Raw genomic sequence first — 22,193 nt, 5'->3', positions numbered from 1 at the left:
GAGGGGGTCTTTTGTTATGGTCCTCCTCCTGGAACAGGTAAAAGTAAAACACTACTTGCTAGAAGTGATGTCTGTCTGCTTGATTATAGGTGAAGGTATGTCTGTCTACTTGATTGTCCCACAAGGACAGGATATATGAAAATTATGACAAAAGTTTATATCATATCTCACATAATTGTAGACAAATTTCACATTGACAAATCCACCGAATCTATGTATCAGAACACATCTCTGACGAAATGAGACATTTTTTTTTTAATATAGAAAAAAAGGCATCTCTGATCTCTAGCCACCATTCCCTTGTTATTGTAACACTCACTCTTCTTTCTTCCTGGGTCGTCGTCCGCTGTCCAAGATCCACGACGACCAATAGAGGGGCAGCATAGTGCAAGCAGCCTCTATCAAGATGGCAACTGAGAGCCCTGAAAAGTTAGTTCCCGACACTCCTAAAAATGCAGCAAGTGCAACCCCAAAGTAGCCACTGACAATGGACGCAAGTGCCAATGCGGACATGGCAAAAGCCATAACAGAGCCCTCACATCCAGCAGGGCAGAGTTGTGAGATAAGAACGCTAAATGGCAGAACTTTGAACAAGAAAAGGGCCTCCAACAACCCTGAAAAGATCACAACATACAGGGAGTCTGAAATTCCAATCTTCCTGTATATTCCCTGTACAAACAGGGCATCAGACATCATTAAGAAAGCAGTGCTTAACTGCAATGCCGATAAAACCTTCCTCGCGGAAGTCCCTTGAAAGTACTTGTCATAGGCTACACTCCAAGCCAATAAAGCTGCCTGACCAAATACCTTGGACAAGCCAACAACTGACGAGTCCAGTTTTAAGTGCTGTGTCTGGTAGAAGAACATGGTGCTGGTCAGCAGTGGAACTAGCGCATAAGATGCTGAAAACCACACGATTGAACGGAAGATCTCTGGTTTACAGAGAGCAACAGACAGTTCCGATAGTTGTTTGCTGATGCTAGAAGATTTTGATGGTTGACCTGCTTTCTTAGGAAGGCCGAGGGAGCTCTCAGGGACGGCAACAGTTGTGACGAACTGAATCACAAGCAGGAGGGCAAAAAGGAGAAACATGGTTCTGGGAGAAAACTGATTAATGGCCATGCCGCCAAAGAGATTTCCAAGAGCGCCTGCTATGGAGGCAGATATCCAAGCAAAGGACTGGAGTTGTCCTGACGCTGATGGAGAAGAGGACTGCTTCCCAGCCTCAGCAACGATGGCATCATTTGCAACCTCCACTATGGATGCACCCAGATTACTGAGGAGGAGGAAGAGGGTAAGGATGCCTACAGAAATTGATGATCCGGGCAAGGAAGCGATTGCCAACCATGAGACCGCTTGCAGGAGAGCTGCACAATATCATAAAAACTCAAATTAGTCAGTGGTAACTTCTACGAAAACATGGAAGAAGTAAATTATAAATAGATAAATATAATCTCCTCCTCAAACAAAATCTAACTCTAGTACACTACAATGACGCAACCAGCCGTCAGCTTCTTAAAAGCACTTATAATTATATCATGGAGGTGAAAATGCAACGCATCAGTTCTAAAATTCTATTAGATAGACTGACATCGCAGAACTCTAAATGAAGGATAAATATCACTTCTTAATAACATATTACGCCGCATCCATTAGAATTTTTACACATTGAAAGAATTTCAGAAACCGAAGAAATATGTAGAAGATCGTATTCGGAATCTTCACACACCACAGTCAGCTATATATGTACTCAAAGGGTTACTTGTGTAAAATTTAATACTGGTGCAGAAACAGCTAAGAGAATGGATATAAATGCAAGAAAACTAATAGCAAGCTCAACTGGCTACTGCTTTTGCTACATCATGCTTGCCATTTGCCAACTTTCAGAGATACCAAAAGTAGAAGAAAAAGGATAAACTATTCAATAATTAATTGAAATTGTTGACCTGGACATTACATAAGTATCATTGCACATCTTAAATACCACAGCTGTTTGAGACTGCAACTTTCTCATGAATAAGATATGCTCAGGTTTATGTTGAAACCTCGTCTTTCTTGTCGTTGAGAAGTTATCACTCAGCGCCCTACTATTCATAAAAGAGAATATTTTAGGGAAGCCCGGTGAGGCCTCAACCGATGTTCTCCAGCTGCTGGCTTGCTTTCGCAGCAGTCCAAAACTGCGCTTCAATAATCTAATGGCCAATTTAATCCTCAATAAACATAAGCACAAGATTATGTCCTTTATCCAAGCAAGTCCTTAAATTATGAAAATTAGCTATTTTGGGCTCCAAATTGAATCCCTTTAGGGGCACTACATATTTCTCTCAACATTCTCATCTTAAACATAAAGAACTCTCTTACCGTGTTCATTCATAATCGTGCAACATTTGAACCAATAAACACTGAATCTGTGACACATAAGAAGGATATTCAAGAGCAACGAATGGAGCATAAAGAGAATGCCACTCGCATGAAAAGATCAGTGAGCGTTTTACAGAAAGATTGAGTGAAGTATCTTCACTCAACTTCATCATCAACTACCAGGATTCTATGAGTAGTAGGAAGGTGCTTGAGAACAAGCTTTTGTCAGCGTAAAGCAAATATAATAATAGTACAAACAATCATTCTTAACCTATTATGATTATAAAACAGGACAAAAGTACTTCAAACCCACTCAGAATCCAAAATCCATTACAAAGAACATATCCTAAAAAATCAGAATACAAATCTTACACGACTCAACAAACACCTAAGTTGGCAAGCTAGCTAATGACATATCTTAAGATTAATCAGAATCGAAATCCCCCAGTTGGGATTGCAGCGTCCATTCATTGTGAGATTAAACCAGCATATCGAACAAAATAGACATTAGACAAAAGCTTTCCGGTCATCACTAGGATCAATTAGCTAGTTTTTTAACTTGTCAAATGGGCCGTCAATGATGACGACAGCATCCCCCCCCCCCCCCCCCCCCCCCCCCCATATCACTAATCCCAATAACATAAGACCGACCCGCCCTCCTCAAGTCAGTCCTCTCCAACAAATTCGAGATTAGTAAACTAATAAGCCAATTTGGTAAAAACAAACAGTTCATCAATAAATGCGGATGCAAACTGGGCTGAGTTGCTCGGCCTGGCCCAAAACAAAGAAACGCGAGGACACCAACTCACACGAGGGTCGGCCGCGGCCGACCACATCCACATGGGATATTCTCGTGATTCCTCCTAAAGAGTGATTCCACGTGGCCCCTTAGGACAGATGGAGCCAGTTGCTCCGCAGGAACACCAGAATGCGCCTGGATCCCAGTTCCAGACCCCCGATGACGGAAGCGGCGGACGACAGTTTCAAAGAGACTCGGTGAGAGGAAGCGACAAAAGGAGGGGGGTTAGAGAGAGAGAGAGAGAGGCATACCTCCGATGGCGACGTACGGAAGGCGATGCTGGCCTCGGATATAGACGGCGTCGGAGAGGAGGCCATAGAGGGGCTTCGCGACCATGGGAAGATTGGCTGAGTTCTGAAGGATTTGGAGAGACGACGGCGCCACCCCGAGCCCATCCTTGAGGAAGAAATTGACGCCTAGCCATGGGAAGCATCGGAATCCTTGCATCCAAAACCCAACTCCCACCACGCATCGCACCCAATCCATATCTCTCTCTCTCTCTCTCTCTCTCTCTATATATATATATATGTGTGTGTGTGTGTGTGTGTATACCCAAAAATTCAAATGCACAGAGGGAAGAAGCTTTGGGATCTGGCTTCCTCGTCGATGGTACCTTATATAAGATCGAGTGAGTTTCCAATTAGGGTGCGGTGCGCTTTTCTCTTGTTTTTGTTAAATTTAATTTAAATGACACGTGTTGGCGTCCTGTGGAGATCTGGAGAGGAGAATATCTGAGTATACAGTTGTGGGCGTCGAAACGAGGAAACGATGCTTCTGGGAAGGAAAGTAATAGTGAGGATTTGGTATCGGGTCGGGTCGGGTCGGGCCTTAGCGGACGGAGGTTTCTTGCGAGGAGAAGGATACCATTTCGGAGAGCGACATTTTTCTCTTACCCTTTAGGAAAATGAAGAAATAATAATAATAATCAATGAATATGGAATAAGGTGTCATCTGTCTTAACATTTTTATGAGATATTTTAACACGGGATTCCAACCGACTTATTAAGTTTTTGCAATCTCATGATTACACATCACTACCAGATCAGCAAACCACTAGAGCCGCCTCCATATCAAAATTAATCATCGACTTCCCGCAAAGCTCAAGAGTTGGTTTACTATAATAGATATAAAACAAATAGTAACCACCAAATAATATACGTCTTTGAGATAAAAATAGAATCACAATTCACAGAAGCCGAAATGAGGAACCTGTTGGGAGGAGTCTAAATAGACTGTCGGCAGGACATCAATCCGCCCCTTCACTGTGATTCTGCGACGGAATTGCATGAAATCAGGGAAAGCGTAGAATTCTCTCATTTGCTGTTACAAGGGTTGGTTGGTTGGTTGGTTCGTTAGTGAGTTTCTCTCAATGATCTCTATCGTCAGGCACGGAGCAAGAAACTAAACAAAACCAATTACTCGTATAATACCTGCTTTTGTTACGAACTTTATGTATTCATTTTTACTTTACTATCAATAGTACAACGCACCTGGATTGTGCTATTTTTATTGCCCTATCCATCTGAGCATGCCCTTGTTATGAGTGCAAACATGAGATAGCAATAGGAACAGATGGCAATCCCCCAAATCCAGTGATTGACCTAGTGAACAGGAAGAATACTATCAGTTGAGATCCAGTTGCATGAGGGTAAGGGGCATCACGACGTAAAGTTTGCAGGAATAGAAAGGCATCCACAAAATGTGATGACATTTACTTACAGGAAAAGAAGTTCACACCATTGAGCATGCACTCAATAGTAGCACAAATCTTAGTGAAGCTGTCCGAAATTGTGATCAAGAGAAATCATAGGAAGTAAACAAAATGACAGGTAAACCTTTTCTCTCTCTTCCTTCAGGAACTCTTGTTCACCCCTGCATCTCACAATATACAAAGTTGGCACGCAAACTGATGTCCTCAGCCCCCCAAACGGAACCTTTCAGTGAAGATGGGGGTTTATGCGGCTATAACCACGAGGACAGAAGCATCCCTGACCCCATACTATAGATTTGTCACAGGACAGAGGCCGAGCTATATATCTGGCAACAATACAATCATGTAACAGCTTTGGCCAACAAAAAATCAAGAATGCTTTCTCTCCCATTTCCCCTCCCGCCTCCCATCCCGCTCTCTTCGTTCAACAACTTGCCTTGACTTGCTACCTCGTGACCCATGTCTCGATACAGACCCATACCCTCCTGCCAAGCCATCAAAGGCTGAGCCAAGTTCTGGGTCACCAATGCTACTCGCATCTCCAGAATCCTTACTCCCTTCAATGCTGTCTTCATAACAGACACTACGCTCCTCAGTCCTGTCCCTTGATTGTAGGATTGTAGGAACATGGCCAGAAAATGATCTGGATCCAGCAAGCACTATATTAGGCGATGGAGAGACGCTGGGATTAGAGGTCACCATTTGACTAGTGGCACTCTCACGGCCTCTGCTGCTTGATCTAATGTTCCCTTCTTGTCGCCCAGTTCTGACATTCTCTCGCTCATGGTATCTTTCCCTAGGCCGACTGCACGAAACTACGAAGCATGAGAAACAGATTTCAAAAAGATACTAGAGATGTTGTAACCTATGATAGTGCTATCCAAGAATGTCTCCATTTAATTGCTGAGATAAACTAATGACTGGTCTATCCAATATATTCCAAATGTTGTAACTGCTGTTGTTGCGGCATGAAATCCTAACATGGCGCATTCACATCTCAAATGATGCCAATATAATAACTAATAAGCCAACCCAATATTTATCACATTAACAACTTTGCAATCGAACAAGAAGTGGAAGGTAGTAACTCTCCTATTTGGCTTATCCATGTAGAATTCTCTAAACCAATATAAGTGCCCTCTCTTCTCCCATGAATGCATCCAAAAAATATTTGAATTACTTTAATTTTTAAAGTTTGAGAAAGTATTAAGTATTTGACATGTATCATGTCGAATATGGCATCCAATACAAACATAGGAAGTATCCATGCTTGGAAATGTTCAAATGAATACGTGATATGATGATCAATGCAATGTAATCACAACAAGACAAACACATCGGCAATGAATAATGCATTAGAATTTCAGAAATTTAAAATTGAAAAGACCACCTGTTGGCATTGGATGAGTAATCACGCCGTGATGACCGAACGCCAGATTCTACTTGCTCCAATTCCTGTTGAAGATCTCTCTGCAAACAGAGGCGATGAGCAATATTAGCCCATCTTCTATGATTTAGTGCAGCATAGTCTACTGAAGCAAGTGAATAGGACAAGACAAAAGCAAAGGATACCCCTTAACTAGAATATTGATATAAAGTGCAGAAACAATTACCAGAAATCTCAAATTCACTAGTATGAACTATGAAACTCAGTGAGTTCTTTACAATTATCAGATACATCAGATAATATTAAATTTAAGCTCTAAGTATCTTTTGGGATGATTTGTACAAAGATTCCGTTAAGTCCTACTTATTTATGATACAGGACAAACTCAAGTTAATTCACATAACCAGGATATACTCACTTGATTTTGCCATTCTCAAATATTATAGAACAAACTAATCAAGAAACATACGAGTCCAGGCGACTGCACTTCATAGTCAATGACCACCCAATAAGTTATAATATTTCATAGTACCTAACTTCCTGCTTCCAAGTTCCAATTACAATCACCAGTGAATCTTTAGCACAACTAGGTAATTGTTTGCTGCACAATTGGCACTAGCTACTTTCTTATTTCACATGTTAATTCTTGTACCATTTTACGTATCATCTCACAAGATGTATCCTTATATCATAGATATAGATTTCTCTCAAAAAACAAATGTCTCCAAGAAGTTGACTGGGAAGGAGATGGTGGGAGTATACTATCAAGTATGAAACTTGGAAAGGCAGTAATCTATCCAATAATGAAACAAATCAGACAATAGCAAGGCATACTTGGCACCTAAATCAGACACTTTTAAACCAACTAGAACACATTTAATCCAGAAATCAAGGTCATTTTGTTGTCATCAACACACATCTGTGCCAGCACATCAAAGGACTTGTAATCACAATAAAAGTAACAATGAAAGGAATATCTGTATTGAATGCAATATCAGGGCAGGTTTGAGCAGTAATACTTGAGTTTGCTTTTCTCTTTCCAGATCAAGATTGAACTGCAGTTCCCTAGTCTTTGCACGCTCAAGCTCCAATTGCCTCTGCCTCTCTAATTCACGTTCCATTTCCCTGGCTCTTTCCCTGGATAGAGCTAAAAATGAGTAACATAACAGGATAAATTTCATATTATTTCCAAGAGAACACAAAGAAGAAATAAGAGCATAACCTGTCAAGCTCTTGTAGAAGTTCCATTTCTCGTGAATTTGCCTCTTCCAAATACTTTTGACGAGCATGTTTAATCAGAAGCTTTTTTTGCCTGCGGACTATTATTTCTTCTTTGAGCTTGGATCTTTCTCTGCAAAGAAAAGTTAATTATATGGGTAATTTATACATTCTAAAGAAATTATGCCTACATAAACAAAGCTTAGATTTGTATCTAACTAGCAGAGAAAGAATATGCTACCAATAGAAGAAGTGTCTAACATCAACATTCACATTCTACCAGAGAGTATAATGATACTTTTCTCATGAAACAAATCCCAGTAAAGAACACAAAAGTGCATCAGCACTCGAGGACTGAAATACTAAACATACAGGCATCCACCATCATATTATCTACCGTTGTCTCTGTAGATAATGTACAGACTGAAAGTCAAACAGTGAACATGCAGAATGTTTTATTAATGTCCAAAACTTCTTTCTGAAAAGTACTTTATTCAACAAAGAGACATGAAGAGTGCATACAAAACAAAACAAGCAGGAATGGAGATAGCTATTAGTGCATGTGACTAGCATCCAAGTACTTTAATGACTATTGAGATTTCTAGACACTTACAAGGATCTAATGTTATCCTTAATTTGTTGAAGACGGTCATTAGCTTTTATATCAACCTTATAGTCTGCCAAACAAAAAGAAATGTTAGTCAAATAAGGATAAAAAGAGTAATGCAAAACCAAAGATGATAACTACAGCTTACTTGGTCGAGTTTGATTCTGAAGGGCATCTTCCTGGGTGTGGTCAGATACTTCTTGCAGTGCTTTTTCTTTCTGAAGAATTTCCATTTCAATTTCTGCTTCTTCTATCTCCTAAATATAATCACATAGGATACTGAGCTAAGAGATTTCCAAACCAACAAACACCAAGAAACACTGATGAATGTTCTTGTTGTTGCTGTGTTGGCTCAGAAAGCAAAAAAGCAAAATAGAATAAACTAATAAAGTGAGTTGTGTAACCTGAGATTCCTGGTCAATTCTCCTTGAGAAGAAATCGAAGTATGATTTGACAGAAGTCAGAGAAGATAGGACCTGTAAGAAAAATACACAGTTCTCTATGAAGTGAGTAGAACAGTAGCAATGCAATAAGCTGAAGTTCTCACCCAGCATGTCTAGTAATGGGGATGTTAGTACCCTTGATGAAATAAATTTAACAAAAATACAAAAATATATTGTGCTTCAATCTTGAATCAACAATTTACTTACGACTAAATTTATTTAGGGTGTCTTTTGCTTATTTCTATTGTAAATCTATATATAGACCCGTTGTACTTTATTTTGAGATTAATGAAGATAATTTGATTTGCTCTCCTTTATAAAAATTGGTGTGAAATTATTTTATGGGTGGAGATGTAAAACCATTTTAAGGATAGATGTGCGAAACTTTATTCTTCTTCTCTATTTGTTTCCTCCTCCATCTCCCTCTCTTCACCACGTTTTGCATCAAATATTCTTCCTAAAATTGATGTGGCAAAAAATATATATGCTTCAGCCATCTTAAGAAATTAGATTACAAATTAAAACCTCTTACTACCTTTTCCTAGTGTATATTTTTTGTTCTATCAATTGAATACTAGCCTGCTTTCCTTCCTAATCAAATTCAGTATATATGCTTTGAAAAATGTTTCTTTAATTGCACAACCCACAAATTCAATATACATAGTTGACCAATGCAAAAAAAAGGCTGAGAATAAGTTTAAGATTATCGATAGCATGGGGAAGTAAAAATGGGACAGATCACGTGGGCCATAGTGGGAGGCTATGAAGATTCTAGGGGTGTAAACGAGCCGAGCCTGAGCGAGCCGGCTCTAGCTCAGGCTCGGCTCGAAATTAGTTTCGAGCCTCACAATGTTGCTCAGGCTCGGCTCAGCTCAACCCGAGCCGAGCTCGAGCTGAGCCTAACCGAGCTCGAGCCGAGCCCGAGCAAAGCTCGAGCTCGATTAGAGGATAAGGCGGTGGCGACGTGGGCGGTTGCGACGTGGGCGGTGCCGACGTGGGCGACGGCTTGCCGAAGGAGTCAGAGACGAATGGAGGAGGCCGACGACGGAGGAGGAGGAGGAGGAGGAGGCCGACGACGGAGGAAGGTGTGGCGCCGTGGTGGTGGTTTGCCGTCGTTGCCGATGGAGACCGACGGGGAGGGAAGAATGAAGGTGATCGGGTGGATGAGGGTGAGAGTGAAGGTGAGGGTGGGGGAATTGATGATGGGGAAGGTGATGTGATGGGAAATGTGAAGTAATTAATGAGAGTGGGATAGGTGAGGGTGGGGTAGGTGAGGATGATGAATGTTGAGGTAGGTTACGGGTGAGAATGAGTTAGTGAAGGACACGTGGCAATATTTCCTTATGCCACGTGTCCTTAGTCATAGGGACTCAGGCTATCGAGCCTATCGAGCCGAGCCTGAGCGAGCCGGCTCCAGCTCAGGCTCGGCTCGATATTAATTTCGAGCCTATTATAATGGCTCGGGCTCGGCTCAGCTCTGATCGAGCCGAGCCGGACTCGAGCTTCACCCGAGCCGAGCCCGAGCTGCTCGTCAAGCCTGACAGCCCTAGAAGATTCCCTAGGGTGAACATACTCACTAATCATTAAGTTGGAAAGTGCGGGACATGGAGAATTCCATTTAGGCTAGCATTGAGTTAATCACCATTAACTACCAGAAAGTACCAAACAATATGTCCGTATCTAAGAGAAAATCTCAGTAAATTAAATGTTCTCCAGAAAATATCAAAGTCAAAATTATATTGTAAAGAAAATATCCAAGTCACACCTCATGTTCTCCTAGTGCTTAACCTTCTCTTATCTCCAATATTTAACATACTGAAGGTGTTCACACCTTCACTATTACTAAACTATGGAGACACAAAGAAGTGAAAAGAGTATCTAGAAGTATAGCTGACCCTACATATGTGATACACTATTCAAAGAAGTACATAGAATCCGTAGTGCAAGTGACACTACAATTTCATTGGTACATCACTAATCTACTTGCATCAAAGAAAAAACAGGTGCTTGAAATTTAAGTAAATCATCTGTTTAATAACTGACCTGAAGAATTGACTCACGGGTGTTCTTGAAGCTAGGATCAGTATGTTTAACAGTAGAGCTGGCTGAAAGTAATTGTTTCAGAGCCTACAAAGCATAACAAATAAATGTGAATCCAAATATATGAGATCAGTCAAAAATCACCCAAGGGCAGTGGAACTTTCAACTAGAAAAGAAAGCATTAGGTATAATAGTAAACAAATCTCACAGCTTCTAGTAAGTAAGACCAGCAAGAAAGGGAATACATACTGATTTTCCACCATCACATTCACTTCTCAGTTTGCAGAGAGCTTGACACAACTTTTTCTCCATATAAGCAAGTCCTGTGATTGATATTTCAAGAAAACAAATGTCCGATATTAAACAAAAATAAACTACAATATGAAAAAATAAATCCAACAGCATATGATACGACTTCTCCAAGTAATGCGGATAAATTATGTTAAGCCATCATCATCACAGACAAATTAGAGGAATATATTTAGGTACCAGTTCTTGATTTCCCCATTGTCTCCAAGTTCCTCCAAACACTTTCAGGAATCAAGGCAATATCTTCAGCAGGAGAATAAAGGCAAGCATTTGCAAGGAGAACCAATGAAAGTTGTGTCAAATAGCTTTCTTCTATAGACTGTGAGAGTTTACTAGTACATTGCAGTATGGTGTTACTTGACACAAGAAAAGTGCACAGTTGGTTTCTCTCTGCAAAGGGGATATAGCATGAAAGCAATGCCATTGCATTTAACCTTAACAGCATTGAGGGATCAGATAATCCTAATGCTGCCACAATATCCCATGTCTTAGAAACCAAGGAAGATATAGCTGATTCAGATAAAGAAATAGCCGAGTGAGATCCAACTAGTTGTTGATCGATTCTGTAAGATCCTGTGTTTACTTCAACATTACTGCTCACGTTAGTGATTCTTCCAAGATGGTGCAATGCAATAGAACGTTGTTCTGGTTCTGGATGACCCAACATTGTACAGAATAAATCAACCAATGCAGTCTCGCCATTTCTGAAGTTATCGATTCCCCTAGTGACTAATGAAGATAACCATTTATCAGTCTGCAGTCTCCATGAAATCCTTGGTGCATGGCGACAAAAATTCTTGATTGCAGTGCATATCTTGCTGAGAACGCAATCTAGAAAGATGTTATTAGGCAATTCAAGTAAATAGTCAAGCATGGAATTTGCTACTTGCCAACACTGATTTTGTTGAGTCATTAAGATAAGTCCTGCAAGGTCTACAAGAGCATTTGTCCAATATTGAGATGGAAGCTCACTGGAACCACACTGAAAATTGTGTCCCACATTGCTATTCCCAGAAAGTGTACCTGCTCGAAAGAAGTAATGAAGGCATCTTGAGAATAACATACATTTTGCCGCTGAAACAACGAGTTTCATAGACAACTTATAATGCAGTTTCCAGCTAGCCTCAACTGCTGGGACAAGCTGAGTAATGAACTTTTCTAGTACATCTGAGAATTCTTTCATTTCACTTGCAGATAGGGAATCAATCTCATGACCAGAGAAACCAGCACCCGGCTCTTTAATGTCAAGATATTCTGTTTGCCAAATTAGACTCTGGTCTGCACTATCTGGAAAATTAGAATAGAAGTGTAAGTTGTCATTGGCATTTAAGGAACTAACTGTCTCAGATAATTGCTCTCTCTCAAGTGGGATGTTAATGCCCAACAATTTTACATTTCGTTCTAATACTACGTCACAACTATCCATGACCTTCTGAAACGCAGAAAGATAATTATGAAAAGAAGATGTAGGCTCTGAGGTGGTAAAATCAACCCACAATAGCAAGGACTCCAAAATTTCAATCTTTGTCCTGAGAGACAGGTCAGGAAAGAGGTACCCTAAGATGAAGATCACTAATGCTACCTGAGTGTTGTTCTCGCCAGAAACATCCTTGGGTTCTTTCTTGCACCTCATACTTTTGAACAGTTCGTCAAAGTTTAACAACTCAAAATCCTGAGTGTTGGACCCATTAGCCAACAGCTTTTCATCTTCCGTCATCCTCCTTAAGAAATAAGAGATCAGTGGCCTCAGAAGACATAATACAGATTCAAGGAAGGTCACATCAGAGTAAGAAGCTTTAGTTAGTGATACCAAAATGTGGGCTACCCTGGGCATTTCAGGAATAATAGCTTCCATGTGCTCCCTTACGATTGATTCAATTAAGTATAGAACAACTGTTTTAGCATTGACTGCAGTGTATCTTTTCAAAGAATCAGCAGTATTTCCGTATGGTAGACTATCCTTAACACTTTCAACATATGGCCACAAGCAAATGTCAGAAAACCAACAAAGAACATCTGCTACAGCACTACAGGGAAGACATTTTAAATGTAATCCAACAGCTTCCAAAATGATCTCTTCAAAAGAACCAAATTGATTTTTCATGGTTGGGAAGAATAGATGCATGTCAGGATGCAGAACCTTAAACAAATCCTGGGTATCTGATGGACTAGAAGGCCTGAATTCCTTCTCAGATAGAAGACATTTTGTCTCAAAAGATTCCATATTTGCAGCCTCAACTTTCGGTCTGACTATATTATCTATAAATGCAAGCTCATCTGCAAAAATAGATAGTAACGAAGTAAGCTGGGAGAAATCAGAGGCAAGAAACAACCGTCCACTCAAATATTGCTTTGCATAACGAGATACTGCCATCCACCCGAGGAACCGAGGAAGTGGACAAGCATAGTTCGAAAATTTAGATATTTTTTGCATCCATGATGATGGTGGAACTAAACTTCTGTAATGGAAACCATTCTTTGTTATGTTGAGAAGCTCCATGACATCATCATTTCCAGATGACGCTAAAACTAAGTTCTTAAGAAGGCCCCAACGCCTCTGCAAGCCATGTAACTTTTCCATATCTAACTGCATCTTTCCTTCTTTAACTTGACTGTACAAAGATGCAAGTTGTCCATTAAGATTCTCAGCAGACTGCAGTATTATATCAATCACATTTTCTGGAGCACAAAATAGTTTAGTTGCAGACTGCAATAAAAACAGCAGGCTCCGGAGAAGAACTTCATGAGATGAGTGCTGCTCTCTCTGAAACTGCCGAACAATAAAGTGACAAAGCAAAGCCTGATTTTTCCTGACCAACGTTACAGCATCAGCAAATTGTATATCTCCCTGGGATATTTCGATGGACTGCTCGTCCTCTTCAAGATCATCTGCATAAGGTTCACCATATGATGTCCTTCCATGGTACTCACTGTCCAGCTTGGCAGCTTGTAGGAGTATATCAAGGACAGCTTTGTCTCTGTTTTTCTCAAGATGAGCTACTGTCTCTAAATCAATCTTTTTCCTCTGGAAATTGCTGCTAAGTTCCATGATGGCATTTTCTTGAGTTAGTTTGGCATGAATACTATTCATCTGTTTGATAAGCTCTGAATTGGGTCTGAAGGATATCATAAAGAAGGGATTTACATAGCATTCAGCAGCCAAAAGTAAGGCATCTATTCCAGCATCGTGTCCCTCTGGAGTAATATCATGCTGAGAGCACAAATCCAATGATAATCGTTGAAATTCTGCAGTCCTCAACTCACAGTCCTTGTGGACTATAAGCTGCAGATAATCTGCTTGCATATTGTAGTAATCAGCTGCGAAAACATTATCCAACTGAAAGATTCCAGTTAAGGTCTTCTCCTTGGTATGTTTATCATCTGCAGAGCCATTACTCGATTCTAAATTAATTTTATCAGGGCTAGTTCGAAAAGGATTAGCAAGACTTGTAAGCACACATTGTTTCAACTCTCTAGGAGCAAACAGGAGGTTGGAATCTCCAAAGACATCTGTCTTTAAGGTTCCTTCACATGTATCAATTTTTCCATCAATGTCTTCGCTACTGCAGGATATGCTGGATCCCCCATGAGGGTGGACTGTAGAGCCCGGTGAGGCGGTCAAAGATTCTGGATCAACCTTAGAAGGCGGACCTCTGCAGAGGTCGATGTCAGGAGGCAATGGCATATTTGGACACAGAATAGAAAGAAGCACACTGCAGAAGAGTAGGGAAAGATTCTGACATTAATCCTTTGTCAATAAGAAGGATAAAATCATGAACCTGCATAGATTTCCTAGAATTGAGAAAAACAACCATTATGATTATGATTATATATGTCAAGAGAAGATGATAAGCTATCTATAATACTTGGATATGTAATTAGCAATTAGCTCAGAAGCCCAAACGACTTTTCTCTTAAAGATAGTTTAAGAATAATCTATTTAAACTTTTGAGGATATTCAGAATTTCCATAACATCTTTCACTTTTTTATATTGGTATTTAACATTGGTAAGACTTTGTTACCGACAAAACCTCTAAAACACATAAGAACAGTCTTCAGTAAACCTTGGAGCGACTGATCCTCTACGCCACTCAGACTCCAGAGATGGAAGAACAGCAGGCCTTTGAACTGCCGTGCGAATAACATTTAGGGCAACAGCACATATACTCTCCTGCCTTTCCAAGAATACAGCTGAAACATCACCAAAAGCAATTGTATTCTTCATGGCAGTTATAGCAGGATCAAGAAAAGGTTCTAGCATCTCCAGAAGAAAAAGAAGTTTATGCTTAACTTCCTGAAAGTTAAGATCGAGAAACATAAGTTACAAAAGAAAGTGACACTTAAAATAAACAAGATAATTTCTGCAAGATATTTGCATCCTAAGGAAAAAACAGCAGGAGACAGACCTTATATTTGGCGAGAACATCATCCATATGCCCAGATATGGCTAGTATAACATATTTCAGAGCAGCACGGGCACGATTAATAGATTGTCGGGCACCCTGTCATGCAAAGTTTTCAAAAAGCATTTCGAGTAATTCTTTAATGCAAGAGGCTAAACACTTCTCCAGAGGACAAGTAGAGTACATCTAAAATGAGAAAACATACAACACCCCAGAACAAAAAAAAAATTGAGCACAAGCACATCAAAAGAACTTCTGTGCTTAAACATTCTTTTTTATGTATGTGAAACAAATGAACCTTACCTGGATAACACCCAAGAGGTCCTCCAAGAGTTCAATTGTAAGATCCATCTGCATTGGAGTCAGTAAGAAAAAAAAAATTGTAAAGAACAAATATGGATTTGATTGAAGAGAGGAACCTTTGCTATAATTATAGGTATCCACGGCGATAATGGCCCAGAGCACAAATCAATAAGCACACATGCTGCTTTTCCCTGACATGGCCAATAAGGGGGAAAAAAGAAGAAAAGAGAGTAAATGACTTTCTTAACTAAGCAACTGGTTCTATATTCTCTTTCTAAATTTAGAATAAGGTGACAGTATGTGATTTCACATTCAAAATGTCAGCTGACGAACATGTGATGACATAAATGATGAAAGATAACCCGCGCACGCATGAAGAAGAGGATGGTAAACTGATGACGATGACATGTTAACAATCTGCAAGCAATGTTGAGTGTCAAGACATTGTTGCTGATATAAATGACATCATGATTTCAAAAAAGAAAGATTGAGTTTTAAAATCTGTGAACCTGAGAAAAAGCATGCTGTACAGTAGGATGTTTCCATTGGAAGAAACTATCATCAACTTGATCTACAGGACTACTATTAATAGGAGGGCGAAGTGCTACAAGATGAAAAGTTAGGAATATTATGAGAACTATATTAACATGAAAACAACCATAAAGGAAAAGGGAAAAGGAATCAGAAAGAAGGAACCACTTACCTGGAAGCAAAGCCTGTATAAGTGGTAATATTGACCACAAATTTGAACTATTCTCAGCCAACTTGCAACAAAGGAGAGGCTGTGGATTTAGAAGAGACAAATAAAAAGGTAATCAATCATAAGTTCATAACTAATAAGCTCATAAGCTAAATCAAAGTATCTGACTAAACTATGACCGCTTGCTTTCAGATAACATAAATAATTATGCATGTATATGAATTTACATTTAAAAAATGCTTTACCTGTGATGCAGAAGCATAGAGGACATGAAGAATACCTTCTTCAACAGCAGCAATATCCAACACATTCAAATAAGAATCATCATAGCTGCTTTCTAGTATCTTAAATTCTTCTCCAAACAAGCTTGAGTAGTCAGCAAGATGAACATGATTGGTCACTTGAACTTTAGCTACTTCATCAGAAATGGAAGATACAGTCAGGTCATGATCAGGCACTGATTCATCTAAGGGTTTAATAGGCTCTCCAAGCTTCTGTAGAGCTCTTGATGCCTAAAATCGACAATATAAGCTATAAGAGAAAATTGTTCTGATAGAGGAGAAGAAAGAAAGATTATATAGATACCACAGCAGGAAGAAGATACTAAATACATACTCTACGACAAACTATTCCAAGATGTGCATCTTTATATGCCTTCCTAAGAAGTACAATGACTGCATCAGAACGAAATGCTATGGAGCTTGAAGCAGGTTGAAGTAACGATGGACTGCGCGATCTCCTGGGTTGTGCCTGAAAGAACAGGATGGATCAATTGAAAATTGTTCTGCTTGGAGCTCTACCAACAGGCAAAGTATGTGTACATCTGTCTAGCCAATACAAAGGTATAGCTGGTCAACGTCTTACCAATAGGTAGAGCAAGTTTGGTTTTGGAGCTTGCAGAAGCAAGAATTTAGAAGAATCTATAGGGGTTTGGCTTAAATATAAGGCATGAACTACAGGATTAAAATCAAAACTTGTGTCTCTCATCTCATGAACAAATAAGAGATATACACTAGATAGAAGCCAATAGACATTGTCACCTATATATGGAGTATACGACCAAAAATCAAAGAGCAGCTCAGTAAACAAGGATAGAGTTGGAATACATTGAATATGCAATTAAAGCTCAGGCAGAAAGAAGACTTATGCTACTCTTTGCCATCACTACCCAAAGATCAAATCAGTCTGACTTGAGTCACTTGACAGGTGCAAACTAGCAGCATAGTAATACAGATTTTCCTAATGATTTAGTGGCAGAAATATCCTCAAACTTATCTAGGTTATGCCTAGATTAGTAAGCTAAAGGTGTTATATTGTTATTACAATAGAGAGCAACTTGCAGCAATTTCTCAAAGATATGCAAATATCTGCCTCCTTGGGTTTGTATCTCTGTGGTTATCGCCAAAAGCACAATTATTTATATTCAGGTACATCCACCAGCTATGGAATTTAACTAGTCCTAGCAATACATGTAGCGGGATCAAATGTGGTCGTGATCAGTAACAGTAGGTGATTTAAAAAAGCAAACTATAAATAAACAACAAAAAGAATAGTGTATCACAAAGACGCATATCGTGAATTGCAAATAATTGAGAGAAAGAAAACAACAACGGTGTACTTCATTACCTCAAAATTTGAGGACACTGTTGGCATGGAAGCCTGGTTGCCTTTAGAAGCATCTGACTCAGAAGGGTTAAGCAGAGTTTTCACAGCTTCCCTACAAAATTCATATGAAGGATTGCTAATTATGACCATTACATCAGAGAAACTTGATAGACACTTTCCATCCATTGCAAAAAAAAGTGAGTTTGGGGTGATTTGAAAGTGGATTAACTTAATTTTCTGCATCCACTCACCTCCTAGTGAGAAGTGGCACTTTTTGCAATCAAAAGCTAACTAAAATAAAATAATTAAGATTGAAGAGCTTAGATATATTCTTGACCAAAAAGATACATATTTTACAACCAGTAATGACAAGTACAAAGAATGCATATCAAGTCTCATTCAACCCTTTTCAGATCTTCAAAATTTCTTTTTCTTCCTCATATTTGGTTAACTTCTAGCTCTCATTTGACATTAGCACATGCTTCCTTCTCCCCCATGTATAGGTTTGTGCATATTTAACAAGTATTAGTACATCTCAGCTAAGAAAAAGCCAGCTGATTGAACATGGTTCACCTTTTAGAAAAAGAGCAACTCAACCAAAAAGCATCTGTAGTCATAAATTTGGTAGATAATCCCAGGATACACAATGCATTGAAAATAAATGTCATACACCTTTTTACATAATGTTTTGAAAGAGCATCATTCTAAATTCTGAAAGACAATTAAATTATAACCTTTCATTCACAAGGCGCAGGATCGGATAAAATGGGCCAGCCAGCATTGCAAAAAGGCGTATATTACTCTCAGCTGCATCTGTAAAACTGTTAAGATCTGCCTGCAATAAGATGTAAAAAAAACTGTTAACTACTGCAAATCTAGAGTTCAGCGATAAGTAATAATGGCAATGATAAAACAATTAAATTCCACTTCACAAAAGCAAAACGATGGCTGTACCTCAAGCTGGGGAAGGAAAGGTAGCAGTCTAACTGCAATGTCTTGAAGCAACTACAACTAAATAGCATTAGAAGTTGCAGAAACATTTCAAATATAGCTTTCCAAAAGGGAAATAGAAAAAAGAGAAATATTATGTTATTTGAACTGTAATTTACCTGAAGATGCATATCATGAGCATCTTGTTTGTTGGTTACAATGTTTGGCAACAAGTAATTAACAATAGGTTGAAACTCTGGTTCTAGTCCAGCCACAGGAACTCCAATCAGCTGTCAATCATTTGTCAAGTATAATATATCAAAAACACAGGCGGCAGAGATTAAAAAAAATGACAACAGCGCAGCACATAAAATATCAACAGAAGTTACTAATCAACTTCCAGATGTTTCCTGTTGTACACCTTCATGTAGTTTTCCTTACAAAGGGGAAAAAATGAAGAAAGAGAAAGAAGATCTGGCATGATGCTGCATGCTGCAGAAGTTTTTGAGACCAACAAAGTGCCCCTTCGATGAAAAAGGAGACCATCGATTAGATGTTTCAAGAAATGCAAATGTGAGGCACCAAAGATAGGATTTATGCTGGAAGATCAGTAATACTTTCTTAGGTACTTAATAGTATAATTAAAATCTAGACGTGTTTGGCCTACCTCTGAAGCAGAATACATTTAATTGATCATATCCTACCAAGGAGAAGACAAGTTATCAACTCCAAGAAAATCAAAACTAGGCCAATAAGGCAATAACAGTAATAAAGTACATGAACCCTTTTGTCTCCAATCAGTATTATCTTGGGCAATATCTTCCAGCAATAAAAGGACCATAATTCTTTCTAACTGCTTCTAGCTTTCTAACTTGGTCTTGTTCTCCGCATTGCAAGGCCTTGCATGTAAATTAAACTAGTTCTCCTTATTGGTGCACATTGATGTGCATATCTATCCCCATATTCCATATTAAAAGAGTCCGTATATAAAGGCAAGAAAAGTACCTGTATAAAAAATATAGCTATTGGATTTCCCCTCAAACATGAAATTCGTACATAACGGCAAGGAGTGTAGTTCATGGGATACACCATATCACGCCTAGGTGCTTCACAACGTGGACGAACCTTTACAAATGCCTCAGGCTGGACCCAAAGAGAACAAAATTATTGAGAGAATATAAAATCAGATCCACCTAAAAGAATATTAAGAAAAAATTGACACATATAAGAACTATTCCATGCAATGTAACCTATTATTCACTAAAGAAGTAAAAGCATCTTAGATTTAGACAGAATAGACTAAGATGACTCCGCTGTACTAATGGTGAATATCAAATGATTCAAATCAATACTTTTTAAAAGTAAAACACAGTGAAAGTGAATTTCTGTTACTTCCTAAAGTTTGTTCATGCTTCAAGTAGATGGTAAATATAAATAATGTAATCATATTCACATATAAACGGGCCAAATATCCCACCCCACGAAACAACCCAATTGACTGACAAGCATATCTGTTAGGTACTTGATTCAAAAACCCAATGAAGGAAAAGAAAACAATAATGTGACTCGGACAGATATAAGATACTCGATGGGGTTCCACTATGAGATGACGATAATGAATTCTAGGACTTGCAAGCTAGATCATAATAAATGTCAAATCACAGTTTATAATTTTTGAGATGCCCTTATCATTTATATCGCCAAAATTTTATGTGTTGAGTATCAGTATTGCTTTTCATAATTGTACGAAATTGCGTGTGAATGATAGTTCTTCATTGACAAATAATATCGAGATGCTTGGTAAGTTATTCAAAACACAGAGTATACATTTTCTAGTGATAGAATCATACGATAGAATCATACAAGTAGATATTTTCTTATATTTTGAACATTTTGAACGACATTGCAGAAAAACTTGCTGTTTTCCTAGATTATCTTCTTCTCAACTGATTCGTTTGGTTGAATTCTCCGAATATGAAATGCACATAATCAAGTGAAAAAATTTTAAAAGTGAAACTATTCTATTTTATACTTATAAAACTTAACTAGGAGACAGACAATATTGAACAAAGAAAATATGAACAGATTCCTCAAACCTTATACCGCAATCCAGCTGTGATTTCCCATTCAAGAACAGATTTATTATAAATCCGAATATGTGAAAGCAGGCAAGCTTCCTGCAGGAAAAAAAAAAAGAATAGCTGGAGGAAATAAGGCATGTGCCATTGAGTTATTAATGCAAGCCCAAGATGGAAACAACTCCCGCATGCTTGTTACAATGACTAATAAAATTGAATCCAACAGTAAAATTTCATGAGAAGACAAGTCGACCAGCTGGATTTTACAAAAGTCGAAAGTAACAAAGCTTTGTGGAGAACGAAGAAATCGCAAAAAAACCAAAATAAACAGATTCCCAGGATCGAGATGGAGTGAAGGAAGGACCGAGAGTACCTTGAGAATTGATACTCTCAAAAAGAATCTTCCTCTAAAATAAAAAGGATACGCGTATGTGCAAGCTAATCTACTGAGTGAACCATAAGAAGAGGACAAACGGGCTTGAAATTAACAAGAAGAGAGTGTTCCTAGGTGACGTACGTCGAGTTCCAGGAGGATCCACTCCTTGGTGTTGGTGGCGGTCGACCAGTGGGTTCGGAGATCGGTCTCAAGAACGTGGGCCGCCTTCTGGGCGGGGTATTCACGCGACATGGCCTTCACCTTAAAGGTCAGAGACTTCACCCTTGGCTCCAGCTCCATCTCCATCTCCACCTCCACCCGCAACCCCTGGGATGAAGGTTTCGGAAAAGGGGTAGGGTTAGGGTTAGGGTTTAAGGGTAAGGATTAAGACAAGAGCGTATCACCTGTTTTTTGAACCACTTTATTGCTTTCGAAGGCTCGTGAGCGCGAGAGGAAGACAGAGGGAGGAATCGCCGCTCCAAGGTCACCCGTATTTTCCTTTACCTCTCTGGCTTCACAAACCAAGGGCCGTCGGCCGTCGCACGTCGCACGTCGCACGTGACAGTGAGTGAACGATAATATAATATTAGACACACTCTACTGGTTTTCTTGGAAAATGTGTCGTGTTATTATGTTTTCCATTTATTTTGTAGACACACTCAGACAAATTAAGGCTTGATTTGTTATTATGTAAATTTAACCTCATCACTTTTTAAAGGAACGGAAGTTGATTATAATTTAAGTAAGTTTAAATAACACTAACCCTTTTTAACAAAATTATAATTTATATCTTATATTCTCACTATCTATAAATCAAGCCTTATAATTTAGTAAATATATATTTAAAAAATATATATTATTAAATCTATTATATTCAAATTTTTATGTTAAGTTAACTGTACCAAAAATGTTATAAAATTAT

The 22,193-nt window shown here is 38.9% G+C and overlaps 1 protein-coding gene across 7 annotated transcripts; it reads right to left on the bottom strand.

Annotated features, from left to right (window-relative positions):
• Positions 1-83: 83 nt before the first annotated feature.
• Positions 84-21,833, bottom strand: LOC140762390 (probable folate-biopterin transporter 7). 7 transcript variants are annotated; one of them, XM_073100153.1, is made up of 28 exons: positions 21,676-21,833; positions 21,413-21,598; positions 20,914-20,994; positions 19,823-19,960; positions 18,997-19,107; positions 18,842-18,892; positions 18,622-18,722; positions 17,909-17,999; positions 16,898-17,032; positions 16,528-16,794; positions 16,286-16,364; positions 16,092-16,186; positions 15,916-15,999; positions 15,699-15,773; positions 15,583-15,630; positions 15,283-15,378; positions 14,941-15,170; positions 11,056-14,588; positions 10,816-10,889; positions 10,570-10,653; positions 8,488-8,559; positions 8,232-8,340; positions 8,090-8,153; positions 7,481-7,609; positions 7,278-7,395; positions 6,262-6,341; positions 4,880-5,676; positions 4,563-4,761 (listed from the first exon to the last, which is right to left on the bottom strand). In XM_073100153.1, exons 2-27 carry the CDS (start codon positions 21,575-21,577, stop codon positions 5,241-5,243), a joined length of 6,546 nt encoding a protein of 2,181 aa, XP_072956254.1. In that variant the 5' UTR covers positions 21,578-21,598; positions 21,676-21,833; the 3' UTR covers positions 4,563-4,761; positions 4,880-5,240. The 7 variants fall into 7 exon arrangements, with proteins under 7 accessions (XP_072956258.1, XP_072956254.1, XP_072956255.1 ...); XM_073100154.1 differs by lacking the exons at positions 19,823-19,960; positions 20,914-20,994; positions 21,413-21,598; positions 21,676-21,833 and having other exon boundaries at positions 18,842-18,898; positions 18,997-19,078; XM_073100155.1 differs by lacking the exons at positions 16,898-17,032; positions 17,909-17,999; positions 18,622-18,722; ... (4 more) ...; positions 21,413-21,598; positions 21,676-21,833 and having other exon boundaries at positions 16,563-16,734.
• Between the last annotated feature and the right edge of the window lie 360 nt (positions 21,834-22,193).

The sequence above is a fragment of the Typha angustifolia genome, chromosome 7, assembly GCF_048772165.1.
Source record: "Typha angustifolia cultivar Huaian chromosome 7, ASM4877216v1, whole genome shotgun sequence".
NCBI lineage: Eukaryota > Viridiplantae > Streptophyta > Magnoliopsida > Poales > Typhaceae > Typha > Typha angustifolia.
This window is presented reverse-complemented; position numbering and strand designations above follow the sequence as displayed.

Coding starts and splice junctions, on each gene's coding strand:
- LOC140762390 (XM_073100153.1), bottom strand. CDS start 21,577: ATGGAGATGGAGCTGGAGCCAAGGGTGAAGTCTCTGACCTTTAAGGTG. Junction 15,171..15,282: donor ATGTTCTCGCCAAATATAAG/GTCTGTCTCCTG, acceptor CTTAACTTTCAG/GAAGTTAAGCATAAACTTCT. Junction 8,560..10,569: donor CCCGTGAGTCAATTCTTCAG/GTCAGTTATTAA, acceptor TTTTTCTTACAG/GTCCTATCTTCTCTGACTTC.